General features: G+C 36.9%; 2 protein-coding genes across 2 annotated transcripts; both read left to right on the top strand.

Moving 5' to 3' along the window:
* The first annotated feature begins 2,894 nt into the window (after window positions 1–2,894).
* On the top strand, window positions 2,895–7,659 carry LOC146329528 (anionic trypsin-2-like). Its single transcript, XM_084714800.1, has 6 exons — window positions 2,895–3,145; window positions 5,609–5,777; window positions 6,006–6,197; window positions 6,840–6,892; window positions 7,160–7,269; window positions 7,404–7,659. The coding sequence occupies exons 1-6, from the start codon at window positions 3,106–3,108 to the stop codon at window positions 7,524–7,526; spliced, it is 687 nt and encodes a 228-aa protein (XP_084570926.1). The 5' UTR covers window positions 2,895–3,105; the 3' UTR covers window positions 7,527–7,659.
* Window positions 7,660–10,346: 2,687 nt separating this feature from the next.
* Window positions 10,347–12,488, top strand: LOC146329527 (kallikrein-6-like). Its single transcript, XM_084714799.1, has 5 exons — window positions 10,347–10,655; window positions 10,749–10,943; window positions 11,847–11,899; window positions 12,081–12,238; window positions 12,334–12,488. Exons 1-5 carry the CDS (start codon window positions 10,420–10,422, stop codon window positions 12,484–12,486), a joined length of 795 nt encoding a protein of 264 aa, XP_084570925.1. The 5' UTR covers window positions 10,347–10,419; the 3' UTR covers window positions 12,487–12,488.
* Window positions 12,489–15,039: the final 2,551 nt, after the last annotated feature.

Here is a 15,039-nt window from a genome sequence, read left to right as displayed (position 1 = left end):
CCGTCTGTGATCTTCTTTTAATCCATCCAACTGGTCACTTACACAGAGGAACAGTAGTCATTGCTGCCCTCTGGTGGTCAGATGTATTAAGTAGGTTATACTCAGGCAAGTTACTGAAATTGAGTAAGCAATGGTAATTACTAGTTACCTCTATCATAACTGATCAAATTACTTTTCTAATTACTGCATATAAAAGTCATTAGTTACTAGGGACAGTAACTTTTCTGTTACTTTTAAATATCTGCTTTAATTGTCTTATTAATGCACACATACCTTTATCGTTTCAGTGTGGCTTCATTATTTTAGTGACAAACGCCAATTTTTATCTATCATTGTACCCATTATCGCCCATTATCATTATTATATTAAGTATATCATATTGTATACTTTATGTAAATGATAACAGGTTAATAGATGTGTCTCCCAGGAGGATACATTGTAATGAACAAGGAAATTGTGGAGACACATTAAGGAATGAATTATTCCACATTGTATCCATTATTGTAGTCACTGAAATCTGCTGTAGTTTCAGTTGAATGAAATCTTATGTTACTTATTGACAAAAACTAGAATAAAACTGAAATGATTCAGTTGACTAAAAGGGAACACTAAATATGAATTTTGAAAATGAATTATGAGACTCATGTAGTTAAATATTAATTCATTTTGTTGTAATAAGTTGTAGTAATATATACAGTCGAGATATTTTTACTTACTGTCATCTCAGTTTATTTTTACTGACACAGCCTTGTAAAACAGTACATTTTATTAATTTATGACCATTTACAGTAGAGGTGTCAAACATATGGCCCATGGGTCAGAAATACTGCTCATATAATTGCTGCTGACTGCTGCTGTTGAAGACAAAGTACCTGCTGCATATCATTTGCTCTGCTGAGAAGGTGATTGGCTGCAATCTAGTAAACCCCTCCCACCCTGGACACAAATTCTTGGAGACACTCCCACCCAGCAGGAGGCAGCAGTCCATCAGGACCAAAACCTCACACCACAGGAACAGTTTCTTCCTGACTGCAGTTGTCCTCATCAACTGAACTTCTGCATATTTTGCACATTCCTGCACAAACTGCAGCCCACAGCTCCTTCATTTAAAAAACGACCATTTTGTACATATTTTACTCTGTTATTCACGTTGTGTGAATGTTCTGTTTTTCTATTTATGCTTCTTGACTTTCATCTTTATTTATGTTTATATTCTTGTGCTATGTTTATTGTTACACACTAACATACTACAGCAAATTCCTTGTGTTTGAAAATCTACTTGGAATAAATCCCAAATCTTATACTATTTACTGTACTTTTATAGATATATACAAATAAAGATATATATATTTTAGTGAAGATTATTTTACCGCCAAGTTTCTTTTAGATAATACAGTCATATTGTAGAAAAAAATATATACAGAGATAATCCTTAATCCCTGTTGCTTCCATACACACATCAGCAGTAAAACCATTGCATGCAGTGACACTGTACTACTTTTCTGTCAAATGATCACAAATGATTAAATATCAGTGAACACAAAGAACCTGTGTGTAATTACACTGAAATCATGAGATTTAAATTGACATTTGAATACTCTTACTGCACAGACAAGAGGAGCTGTAAGTGTGTCCAAGTTTTATTCAAATTCAATGTAAACCATGAGGCCAATAAAAACTCAGGGAGTGTGAATTTACGAACCTGAGCTCCTCCCGAAAAGCCAGTAGGAAGATGAAATATTTTACTAAGTAACTGACATAAACTTATCAAAAACCTCAAGTTTTGTTTTACACAGTGTCGTCTGTGGGCACAGAGAGCTGTGAGGTTGCGGAGCAAGTTGTTAATCGTATATGGTTCATTTTATCTTAGTCTTATTTCCTTGTCACAGTGTAATCAGGGGCATTTCCACAGAGAGGCATCGCCAAATGCACTAATAATGTATTCTTTTCCCAAATACATAGCGATACCCGTCATATTATGTGAAAAAATATATCCTAAAAATATCCTACTGTATGTTTCTGTTAGCTGACTATCAATAATACAATGTCAGTGAACACAGAGATCCTTGTGTGTAATTACACTGAGATAGTGAGATTTAAATTGACATTTGAATATATTCACTGTAGCTAAGCTAAGTTAAGTTAAAATACGTCCCATCATGAGGCCAATAAAAACTCAGGCTCATGATCTACTGACCTGCCGTCCTCGTCCTCTCCAACCACAAAAGGAAATATTTTACTACAGAGAAAAACTGTTTAATCTATTCAAGTTATGAAAATAGCCTGAGCGCTGAAGACAGAAAACACACGAGAGCCAGAGAGACTCAGAAGTGAAGCAGTTTAATCTTCTTTGACACTGAGTGAGCGTGTCTGAGTATGTTTGCGCTCAGTGTGGTCTCCACCATGAAACTTCATTTTCCTCTCATCTCTGTACTTTTATGAAGCAGAAGCAAGTGAAGCAACTTTAAACATTTCCAACGATGAATTATTGCATCAGTGTAAGCTGCCCTACATGATGATGTAAAAGTTTCTGTGCTCGCTCTGCCCCGCCCCTCAGACAGCCTTGGTCCAGTAAAGGCCATGCTATTTTTAATTGGTCATAAGAAAGAAAAGATCTACAAAATGTGCAGAGGGTCTGCAGAGTTCACCCTAGATCACCAGATCACCACTACAAACAAACAAACTAACACTTCTCTTTATTGTTTTAATAGGTTCATTTCAATCCAAATATCAACTTGAGGACAACTTTTACTTATCTTAAACTCATGAACTTTAACAATATGTGTTTGTCTACTTGATACACAGTGATGGTGACTTTGTGTTTGTCTAATCTGTTTTCTGAATAAAATGTAAAACACAGCTGAGGTGACCGTTTTGTCATGTTAGGTTTTTTTTTTTTTTTTTTTTTACATATCGTCATTTTCTGTGAGACAAGGACAGGAACACTTGATAAGTGGTCAGACATTTGCACAAGTGCACGCCTTTGCAGCAAATGGGTTGTGATGATAAACCTTCATGAGGTGATTGGTGGCCTGCAGGTCGTCAGGAGATCGTGAACAGGTTTAAAAAGACACCACTGTTTCACCAGGAGGACAGTCATTGAAGATGGGTGACATGACATGTCTTCTCCTTTTGCTGTTGGCTGGTGAGTAGACAACTATTGTTTACATGTGTGTGACTTACTTTAAACATTTGATTTGCTTTATAAAATGTCTTGTAAAAATGTTCATTTTATGTTGAGTGAATCCATCAGACAACCTGTTATTAGCTGACATTGGATGAGAGACGGGGTACAGCCTGGACAGGTTGGGAGGCGATTTAAGAGCTGATACATAGAGACAGACAGCCTTTAACTCTCACATTCACACCTACAAGCAATTTAGAGTCAGTAATTAACCTGCATGTCTTTGTGCTGCAGGGGGAAACAGGAGCAGAGAGAATCCACACAGGCAAGAAAATAGTGCAAGAACATAAACTCCAACTTAGGACACACAACACTGAGAAGCTATTTTTATTTTATTTAAGAGAGAAAGAACTTGAGCCAGGTGAGGAAAGAGGTGAGTGAAGTGGAAATACAGAATTTTTTTGGACTGGTATGAGACAATTAGACATTTCATCAGTCTCTCCCAGTCAGAGTAGTTTACAGCTCGTCACAGGAGGGAGTCACTTCTCCTTTAACCACACTCTCCAGTCTTCAGCCACACAGAGGAAATTATTTTCCTCATGGAGGAGAAACATTTAAGACCAACAGACACATGATCAGATGTCCTTCTGGGACACAGTGAGGTTGTCTGGACAGATCAGCAGATTCATTGATTAGCACTGGCAGCTATCCTATACAAGCAGTGGTGGAAAGAGTACTGAACATTTTAGTCCCACAGTGGTGAAATTTTAAAAAAGTGCAGGTGACTCTGCCATGAAACACCAACAACTAGAGTTGACTGGGGAGAGTAACTAGTAAGTAATTAGTACTGTTATATTACTGACATCTTACTCAATTACAAGAACTGGTGTCAGAAAAGTAAAAGTAAAAGTATTGTCAAAAACTATTCAGAGTATTAGTTACTTTTTAACCTCTGATGTTCAATGCACTAGATGTTTTCAGTTTTAAGTCCTGAGATGTGTGTTTTGGTTGCATTTGTTTTAGGTGTGAAATAAACTGTTGTACTGAGCTTCATGTTTATTAAAGAGAACTTTGTGAAGAGTTTTAAAAAACTCATTCAGTAAAAAGAAATGCATTAGAGCTGCACGATATATCGTATATGTACTTGTGCGCAATAGTCACATTGCAGGTCATGCGATGTAGGAGGCGTTCTCATCTAATTTCAAGGGTACCTGACACACACTGCGCACAGCGATCCACCAATCACAATCGTTCTTAATCTGTTTGCAAAAGCGGACCACGCCCCTGCATATGGAGTGAGTCGCTGGTAACAACACTGAAAAATAAGCAACGAACAAGAGACAGTCACCGAAAACGAAGACTTGGTGCCAAAAAGAAAAGCAATGTCAGTTATCTGGAATTATTTCGGCTACAAGGATGATATTGACCAAACACGTGTTCTGTGTCGACAGTGCCTTGCACCTGTTGACACAACCAGAGGTAACACAACTAATTTGTTTGACCATTTTCGTCGGCACCACACAGTTTAGTACGACGAATGCAAAGCCAGATCTGAATCGGACCACATGTGAGCATCATAGTTTTACTGTCACTGTTACTTTTGTATAAGTTATAATACCTGAAATCTCAATGCAGAGTTGCAGTGAACAGACAGGACAGATGCTGCTGTGTGCAGCTCATCTCTGTGAAGAGTGACTGATTTAAAAGCCGTCAAATCGCCTCGAGTGAAATCCAGACCATAACTTTTTTCACTGATGTAACTCTGCTATCACCAAAGAAACAGATCATAAAACTGTGATGTTCAGTGAAACTTTGGTGATATCAGCTGTCTTAACTTCTACATAGCTCCTCTCTGCTCACCGGTGCAGCTCTGTCTGTGACACAGTGTGTCTGCTGATTGATCATGACTTCTAACCAATCAGATATGCTGCTGTAGGCGGGACATTGAGCCAGACTACAGAGCGTAGTTGTGTATTATACTGTACAGTGTATAATGATCTAATATATGTATAGTATATACATAGTACAGCACTGTATAAGTTTGAAGTTTTTAATATTATTACCATTATCATTATTATTACATTACATAACTATGGTGATAATTACAGACAAAGATCAAAGACAAGTGCATTTTAAAATAATTTAACCCTAATACCACCACTTTTTTTTTGCTGATCCGAAACCTGATCCAATCCGTCACTCAAAACCGTGATACGATCCGAAAATAAAACAATCCTGTATTTTTTCATATCGCAATATATATCGCAGGGTTAAAAAACATCGCAATGTCATTTTTTTCCAATATCGTGCAGCCCTAAAATGCATGCTAAAAATATATTACTGGGCTTCCACAGCAATGTTCACACTACTTTTGGTACAGTTGATATAGTTATCAATAGAGATAACTATAGAGTAAATAATTTGTTCTCTACAACAACAGCTGCTCTAACTCACCGTCACCTGGTGGTGGATTTTATTTTCCAGGTGTCACAGTGAGCACAGCCATGGATCTGTACAAGAGAATCACTGGAGGTCAAGAGTGCGGAAATAATGAGCGTCATTACCACGTGAAATTAAAATTTAATAATGGGGACATCTGTGGAGGCTCTCTGATCAGTGACCGCTGGGTTCTGACTGCAAAACATTGCGAAAAGTGAGGAAGTGACAGTTTTACTTCAAAACTAGTAACAATATAGTTCTCACTCATTAATTTAATCTGAAAGTCTTGAAGCGACAATCAGAAACAATTTTTTGTAGAATTCCAGAAATAAAGATAGCATTTCTTATGTTCATATTCAGGAATTATTGACCTACAACATTATATCACGGCGTATTTGCAGTAATTCAGTGATGTTCTTCTTTATCCTCTGCTTATTTTCAGCCCAAGTACTGCACATTTAGGTCTGCATCCACGTACTGGAAAAAATACACCAGAGATGAAAATCATAGAACAGAAGCCCTTTGCTGAAGGGCATGACATCATCATGATGAAGCTAGATAAAGCTGTTAATACTGGAGATATTAAACCTGCAACACTTCCACTGCCTGAGGAGTGTAAGAATCGTCCTAAAAAGTGAGTGGTGATTTACTTCATTAATAAGTGTGAAATCTCTCAAACTCTGGAGGAATTTGAAATGAGAAATCTTTGTAGAAACATTTTTTAAAGGTATTAGATTTAAGATTTCTGCATTAAAATGTCTAAAACTGCTTGACGTTATATATTTTAAGTTTCTTCTTACATTTTCCCAAATGTTTCCAACAATGATCAAACCCAGAGAAATCTATAATTTATTCAAGATAACAAAGTGTTTCCTTGCAAACTTTTAGCTGCTATAACTTCTGGAGAAACACAGGATAAGTCAGAGAGTGAAGAAGGAAGTCAATGATTGTGTCTAAAATAAACATGAATAAAACTTTAATATCTTACTAATACATGAACATGACTTCTGCCTGAGTCATGTCACACACATTTGCATCTGCAGTGGTTTCTTTAACATGGAACAACCACAACTCCCATGATGCAATGCTGCTTTACAATGTTATCTAACTATGTCTTACAGTATTGTTTTAATATAAGAGAGGCTCCTGGCCAGATAAATTATATATTGTGCTTTAAAATGTAAAGTGGTGAAAGTAGCTTTATTGCACCTTCTTGAATTTTTCTTCAAAAAACATTTAAAAAACATTTCTTTTTATTCTGTTTATTGTATTTCAGAGGTGATACAGTTCAGATTGCTGGTTATGCAGCCACAGTTGAAAATGGTGGACGTAAGCCGAATCTTGTTGTTATGATGACAATGTTTATTAGTGTTCTTATTTTTTCTTGTATGTTTGGTAACATTTTTGACACAAACATTAAATACATTTTTATTTTTCTGTTAAAATGTGTTGCTTCAACATGAAAAGCAGAGACATAACCTAGTTTTGAAGATAGTCTTTGCTGTTGTTGAGATACATTTAAAGAAAAAAAAAGTATGAATAATCAGATTCTCTGTGAAGTAAAGTTATGTAGGTTGTGTTTCTATTATTATATAGTGTCTCCGACTCTCCAATGTGCAAAGCCCAAGGTTGATGACTGTCCAGAGTCAAACGATCCTGGACACGAGTTCTGTATTGGTCTGGACTCACCAGCGTTCCCAATGCCAGTGAGTTGGTATTGCTTCTAAATTAATATCTTTACTACAGTTATTACAAGTTTTACCAGTTTAATATAGAGTAAATATGTATTTGACTAAATGTTGCTGAAGTCTAACAAACAATATAAACATCTGTCTCACAGGGGGACTCTGGTGGAGGAGTGGAGTATAACAAAAAGCTCTATGGTGTCATTTCTTTTGGCATTATGTTCATGGATGTCTGTGAATACTTAGATTGGATCAACGAAACCAAGAACAAAGCATAGAGTTGTCTAAAGTTTACTGGAAAATTTCCTCAAAATTTGCAAATTGATACATTTACATTTGATTGATTTAAATGTTCAACTGTCATTTGTAAAACCCCTTCAGACAAACAATAAATTTGATTCTACAACTTGACTGTAGTTTGAAGTGTCTGAGTCACAAATGTTTACAGATTTTTTGCTAAACTGTTGATGAAAAAAACAACATACATATTTACACATGAATTAAAACAAAAACTTGATGCTTGTTAGAACAGGTATCAAGCATTCAGCAGTTTCAGAAAGTGTTTTTATTCATTTGGAGTCGTGTTTCTGCCCACCTGATAAATCAAAGTCCAATATTCACTTCAGTTTTATCTCTGCTGTGGTCACTACCAACTCCTGAGGGTGAGAATTGTCTCTTTAGCTGCTAAATGTTTGAGGAAAGCTGCAGATTTGAGTGATAATTCTCTGTAGGTTCATAACTACCAGCTACTCCCTGCACACTGTCACACTGTTTTCACACTGTCATTTGATACATTATTATTTATATGTAATATTTATTATTGCTGCTTTATATAACGAGTGAAATAAATGAGTAGGGGAGACCTGGGCTGTTGGTAACACTTTTTGATTGAGCATCACTAGCTCAGTGGTTGTTCATGCTAGATCTCTCAAACTTTGATACAGTTTACCCACATTTGTCTACTACAAATAAGACTCATTTTGACATTTACAACAGAAAAACAGATCAGAACAGAATTACAAACTACTTCCCTACTGAGGCGAAGATGTAACAGGTAATTTGCTGACATAAAATCCACACTTTCCAATTAATGAAAGAACTGAGTGAATAATTAACACTTTTAAATAACATGAAAATTTGAAGTGACAAAAAACACTTTATGTGTATGTATGTGGACTGTATTCCTGAATGTTCATGTGTGATATAAATGTTAAATCACGTTTTACTTGGAGTTTGCAAATTGTTCCATTCACACAATGCAGAAGTTCTCATCATGTTACTGTTACAACTGTCCCCACCTCAAGCAGCCATTACATAGTTAACTGTGAACATGTGTTCATATACGTGTGCACACTTTCCTGCAGCAGCCTCAGTCTGTCTGTCCAAACAATATATGGACATGATGTCATCCTCTGAGGTGGCCAGGAGTGTAAAAAGTATTCAGACCCTTTACTTGAGCAAAAGTACTAATATCACACTGTAAAAATACTAATAATTATCAGATAAATATACTTAAGGTAAAAGTATTCACATTGCAGTGAAATCGGTGTCAGTGTCAAACCATAAAATGTATCTAGTCAAATGACTGTCCTGTGAGAACCATGTATCTCTAAAAAGTCAGAAACAGCCTTTTTTCAGCTTTGTGGATTAAAAAGTTCAGTATTTTCCTCTGGGATGTCGTGTAGAGGCATAATGTTTGATAAAATGAAACTAAAATACAAAATAAGTACAGTACTTGATGTATATGTGCTTGACAAGTGTGAATTTACTTGCATCAGTATGTGTTCTCAAATGCCTTTTGTCCACTTTAATTTTTTTTAAGACATTTCAGTAGAGGCACAAAAACATTTTGTTGGACGTCGAAGCAAAAAAAGAAAAAAGTCACTTACACAGAGGAACAGTAGTCATTGCTGCCCTCTGGTGGTCAGATGTATTAAGTAGGTTATACTCAGGCAAGTTACTGAAATTGAGTAAGCAATGGTAATTACTAGTTACCTCTCTCATAACTGATCAAATTACTTTTCTAATTATTTCATATAAAAGTAATTAGTTACTAGTGACAGTAACTTTTGTGTTGGTTTTAAATATCTGCTTTAATTGTCTTATTAATGCACACATACCTTTATCATTTTCATGTGGCTTCATTATTTTAGTGACAAACATCAAATTTTTTATCTATCATTGTACCCATTATCACTGTTTGGAGTTATTAATGTTACACATATGAGAAAGGAGCAGAAATATTGTATGTTTAATGTAAATGATAACAGCTTAATAGAAGCTTCTCCCAGGAGTATAAAATATAATGAACATGGAAATCCTATAGACACATTTAATTTGTCAAGAAAAGGTGGGGATGTGTGAGGAATTATCTGAGACATTGTTAGGTGTCAGTTGTGATCATAGTAATGAGGCTCTGGTTCTGTGTTCTTTCCTGGAGAGGATGTCCGCACTGTGAGTCCACATGGCATCTAAACTTACATCTTCTGCACAACCACTAAACTTTTGATCATCAAGATGAATCCAGAATTTAGTCAGTGGAGTCAAATTATATTGTAAGCAACACATTTCTCTCTCACTGCGTAACACAAGAGTGTCACTTCCCTGCTCTCACTTTATGGAGGGCAAAGGCAGGAACTGCTGATAATTGATCCAAACTTTGCATACATGTGTGGAGCTTCGCAGCCAACAGGGTTGAGCTGGTAAGCCTTTTATCAGATGATTGGTAGCCACCACTGTTGTGACAGAAAGGCAGGCAGTCGATGGTGAAAGATGGCGTGGGTTCATCTGATGCTTCTTCTTTTGCTGTGGGTTGGTGAGTATTTAAAAAAGTTGTCCTTTATACTTATGATGCTTACAACTGTGCTGCTGCACAGCACATGGTTTCTGGAACTTTTGAAGTCCAGGAATTCATTATTGATTGTTTGTTCTGATGATTCCACGCATGTTTAACCTTCAAATCCAAGATGGACAACGATTTTTAGCTCAGTAAGGTCAATCGTTCTGTGGAAATCAAACGCTGAACCTTCTACAACTGGATCCACATTAATCCCTGTGCATGAAGCATAAACCCAGCTTCACAAGTGCTTTTAAAATGGAGTTGATTGTTGTGTCTCTTTCAGTTTCTGTATTGATTCATCAGAAACATTTGTCTGGTTACCAGGCCTACTAATGGAGTTGCCATTAGGTTTTAACCTACCGTCACCTGGAGGATTTTCTCTTTCAGGCGTCGCAGTGAGCGCAGTCTTGGATCTGCAGAAGAGAATCATTGGAGGTCGACCGTGTGAGCGTCAGTACCACGTCAAACTGAGAGGACTTGCTGCCAGTGGATCTTCTAATTTGTGTGGCAGCTCTCTGATCAGTGACAGGTGGATTCTGACCGCAGCTCACTGTCTGACACCAAGAAGGTGAGAAAGTGATGGTATTGCTTAAAATACTGTAAAACTGCTACAACTACAAATGTAACTGTGTGTGTTTTTTTAACGTCTTCCCACCTGTAGGACCATGTTTGCAAATTTAAGTGTGCATCCAGAGGGTCCAGCACAAGAAGTGCAAATCACAGCAAAGCCAGTGATCTACACAGACAAAGACAAGAACAACAACATCAGGTCACATGATGTCATGCTGCTGCAGCTACCTCATCTCTCTGGTATTACACCCATAGCCCTTCCTGACTGTGAATATCGTCCTAAAAAGTGAGTTGTGATTTTTCTCATCTAAAAAAATGCAGCAGTGCTAGACTTTTTTTTTTTGTCTTGACAGATACTAATGCATATGGAGCCCTGCTCTATATGTACAACGTTCTGCACGTTTGTTTGGGGGTTTTTTTTAAGTTTAAAAGGATGCAAATCCTGGAGGTTTGTTCTGGATATGGGCAGCGTAGCTGCTAACAGTAGCTTCGGATTTATGTGGATAGCAGTGGTGGAAAAGTACGCAAGAGTCTGTACGCAAGAACAAGTACTGATACATTACTGAAAATATGACTCAATTAAAGTACTGGTGTTAGAAAAATACTAAAGTAAAAGTATTTGTCTGAAAAACTACTCAGAGTATCAGTTACTTTGTAACCATTCATGTTTAATGCAAAATCAATAGCACTGTTCTGTTCAGTGATCATGGTCGCTTTTACAAACCCAGCCTGACCTCATTCCCAACTTGATGCATACTGATGAGTCGTCACTGCCCCATAGAAACTCATAAAGATGTGCACGATACCCAATACCAACTTTTATGCACCTAAACCAAACTGCAACAATCTCACAGTTAATCATATGTCTTTCTGGCTTTCTGGTCAGATAGCTTCAGATACAGCCAACGAGTACCTCGTGCCTCACAGTATCAGACGTACTGTATGTGACAAGTTGGGATAAGAACAAACAAGTGCCTGCTGCAGCATTTTGTTGATCCTGTGCCTTATATCAGTTTGTCTGTTGTTTTAAGGCCTTTTTTTCCATTGAATTTGTGGTGTTATGTGTCTGTGTCATTGTGTATTCAACAATGATTCTAGTAGTTGTAGGTGTAGTACCATGAATGATTGCATCAAAATCTCTATGAAGATATAATATAATGAGTTTGGTCTTGTTGGTGTTATTTTGCAGAGTTGAGGTCGCAGGTCACGCTGCCACTTCTGGAGGCCCTAATGATGAAAGGAGTGAGATGATTTTTAATACTTTTAATAAAGTTAATGATCTGTTTTCATACAAGTTTACTGTAGTCTGTAACAGTACGTATCTTACAAAGAAACAGCTCTGCATTAAATAAAACGCATAAACAAAATATTATATTTTCAACTGAGTTCAGATTTTTTTGAAACTTTGTTTTTTTTTCTCTAGAACCCGGTAAAGTGTCTTCTCTCCACTGTGCAGACATTGATCTCGTCAGCTGTGAAGATCTGAAAAAAACTTTCCAGGAACGTTTAAAGGAGATCTACCAAGTGAAGATTTATCAACACTGGTTCTGTGGCCAGTCACCTGGAAAGGATATATGTTTTGTGGGTTGACATGACATGGCACCATTTTAAAAGTTTAGAAGTATTTCAATAGGACTAAATTATATTACAAACAAAAATGTGTTTGTCTCTCACAGGGAGATTCTGGTGGTGGAGCGGTGTATGAAGACAAGATCTACGGCGTCATTTCTTTCCTTGGTGATCCTCAGAAAGTATGTATGAAAGCAGCTGCTTTCATGGACCTCTGCAACCCAGAATATGCTGAATGGATCCAAAATACTATTGCCTAAGAAAAAAATTCCTACAGAATGTGGTTAACTGTAAAGACACTTTCATAATTAAAATCTGAGATTCCAGCTAAACAAGAATCTTCATGTGGCGTCTTTGTTTTTTTTAATCCAGAAAAGGTGGTCAAACAAATTTTATACTACCTGGTTTTATATTTGGATGTAATCCATGACAGCTGGTCCAAAATCCAACCAGACTCAGGTTGGATTTTTTCATTTTTCTCTTTTTATTTTGTCCATATAGGCTACATGCAGAGCAAACTGTGTGACAAATTCCTCTATTGATTACATTATATTGTAAATATTAATACATAGCCTACAAATTTCATTCACACGCATTTCACATGAAAGTTAGTGTCATGCAGGGGGGAAGTTGGAGGGTGTGTGGGGAGTGTGTATGTTTCTAATGCTTTGGAAAAACTTGCATTTTAGAGGGAGTTTGGTTTGATTACCACTACAAACAATTAGGATCATGTGCAGTACAAAGAAAGGCAGCTGTAAATTGTTATTTACTTATTTTCTGACAGCTGAAAGTGCATGAGAGGGAGTGTAAAGTTATATTGGTGCTGGTCTCGGATTGCAGTGGGCTGGAACTAAAATCTTGTAGACTGAACATCACAGGCCATGGCTGAGCTGGGGATGGAGTTTTTTGACCCTAGCAGGGCTCAGGGCTCTAATCTGTTAGATTAGTGCGAAGTACGACTCGGCGATATGGTTTATAAATAGTGTAAACGATGTGAGTGTGTGTGAAGGAATAAATCATTACACCTGCTTGAATCCCTGTTACTCTTGCTCTGCCCCTTCCTGCTGTCTGCTTCTTCATCTCCAAAACAGCACCACAAAAATGCTGCAACAGCACCAACTAGTGGTCTAAGTAACAGCATGCAGGTGAAAACCAGAATATCATCATTACTGTAAACACTAAAAAAAAAAGGGTAAACAATATAATCATTCAGTGAGAATATACTGAACTTATGTCTGAACAATTATTAATTTCGTGTTTACACAATTATTCACCTATCAGATTTCTCTTTTGTGCATGTAACATGTCTGTTTGTAATCAACCCTTTGCTCTGTTACTTGGTCACATCACTATGTAGCACATGTGCATGATGTGCAGCTCGTCTGGAAGAGAACTTGGGATGGGCTTTAACCCTGTCATTGTTAAAATGTGGACTTCTAGGGTCTCACATACCTAAAATTATACATTTTCATGTTAATTAAATCAGTGAATTCAGTGGTTTCCAAAATAAGGGGTGTAAGAGTGTGAAATGAGAAAACAAGTGTGGTGTGAAAGTAAAGCTGATAGACCGTATTAGACCTTTTACACAGAAGTTAACTGATATTAATTGCTGCAATGTTTTGTAATAATTGCTGGAACCGAGCTGTCACTAATGTTAGTTCCACCTGTGATTTTCCTGGAGAGACAAGGCAGAATATCTGATGCGAATCTGATTTATTTGGAAACAAGACTTCTCTAATTCTTGCAGGGCTAAGATTGAGGTTAGCAAGATTTATTTAGAGAGCAAAATAAACCATTTTCCCCAAGAATTTTTAGTTTTTTAGCTTTCTCACAAGTGTAGTTTTTGTAGTTGTCATGCAGTTTTTCATGTTGTAAACCTCAGTTTAATCCGTCTCTGTGCACTTTGTGTCTCCAGAGCACTCTGATGTTTAAAAGTACTCAACCAGACTGCACATATAAAGGGAGACCTGCCATGGTGGAACAATTTATACCCCTGTCAAGTGAAGAGTGTCCCTATTGATCCTAATCTGAGCTGTCAGGCCCAAATTCTCTGTAATCATCAACTCAGGGATAATCTGTTTTGAAAAGGCTGCCTACCTCACTGCTGCGGACCAAACACCTTTTTGCTGGCTGCCGTTTGACAAATTGCTAAGCCTCTGAAGAGGCTTTAGGTTGAAAAGAAAGACAAATTGATTTATTGCACAGATGTGTTGTGTGATGCACAAAAAGCTATTCCTTCACGTCTACTGTATGACAGTTTGTTTGCAGTTTGACACAAAGACAGAGAATCCGTATGTTCACTTTAAGCCTCAATAAGAAATGTTTCTCAGCAAGTTTAATATTTTTTTTCAGCTTCCACTTAAAGCAAAACCTTTGCTTTATTTACAGCCCACTACTCCATAAGGATATAATTTAGGCGATATTATTATGTCCTATAAGAGTGCACAGGTGCGGGACGTGTGCTTTTTAGCAGTACATTAACTAATCAGTGAGTTTTTGACCAATGCATTATTCACTATCAATTTGCAGAAGTTTAGCAATGCATTGCAAAAAGTTTCATACAAATATTTGGTAATTTCTAATGAAAGATAAGTCATCGCAATTCTGTTGTCAGTGACCTTGCTCTGCGAGTCTTAAAGTCTACATTCTAAGGTCTGTTATTTCCAGACCATTGCTGTGAATAAGAGGCCATTGTTAATGATGCAGTTTTGATCATAGTGTCTGGAGAGGCAGTACAATTATTCTTTCATCATTATAATCATTTCTAAATTAATATTTCATGTCAAATTATTTAAAAACTTAAATCTCAAGAT

The sequence above is a fragment of the Lutjanus erythropterus genome, chromosome 3, assembly GCF_056507025.1.
Source record: "Lutjanus erythropterus isolate fLutEry1 chromosome 3, fLutEry1.hap2, whole genome shotgun sequence".
In the NCBI taxonomy this organism is placed as follows: Eukaryota; Metazoa; Chordata; class Actinopteri; order Lutjaniformes; family Lutjanidae; genus Lutjanus; species Lutjanus erythropterus.
The sequence above is the reverse complement of the archived record's forward strand: the minus strand, read 5'-3'. Positions and strand labels throughout refer to the sequence as shown.

Excerpts from the sequence above, each read along its gene's own strand:
- LOC146329527 (XM_084714799.1), top strand. The coding sequence starts at position 10,420 with ATGGAGTTGCCATTAGGTTTTAACCTACCGTCACCTGGAGGATTTTCT. Across the intron at positions 10,944-11,846 it reads TGTGAATATCGTCCTAAAAA|AGTTGAGGTCGCAGGTCACG; the intron begins GTGAGTTGTGAT and ends GTTATTTTGCAG. Across the intron at positions 11,900-12,080 it reads AGGCCCTAATGATGAAAGGA|AACCCGGTAAAGTGTCTTCT; the intron begins GTGAGATGATTT and ends TTTTTTCTCTAG.
- LOC146329528 (XM_084714800.1), top strand. The coding sequence starts at position 3,106 with ATGGGTGACATGACATGTCTTCTCCTTTTGCTGTTGGCTG. Across the intron at positions 3,146-5,608 it reads TCTCCTTTTGCTGTTGGCTG|GTGTCACAGTGAGCACAGCC; the intron begins GTGAGTAGACAA and ends TTTATTTTCCAG. Across the intron at positions 6,893-7,159 it reads CACAGTTGAAAATGGTGGAC|TGTCTCCGACTCTCCAATGT; the intron begins GTAAGCCGAATC and ends ATTATTATATAG.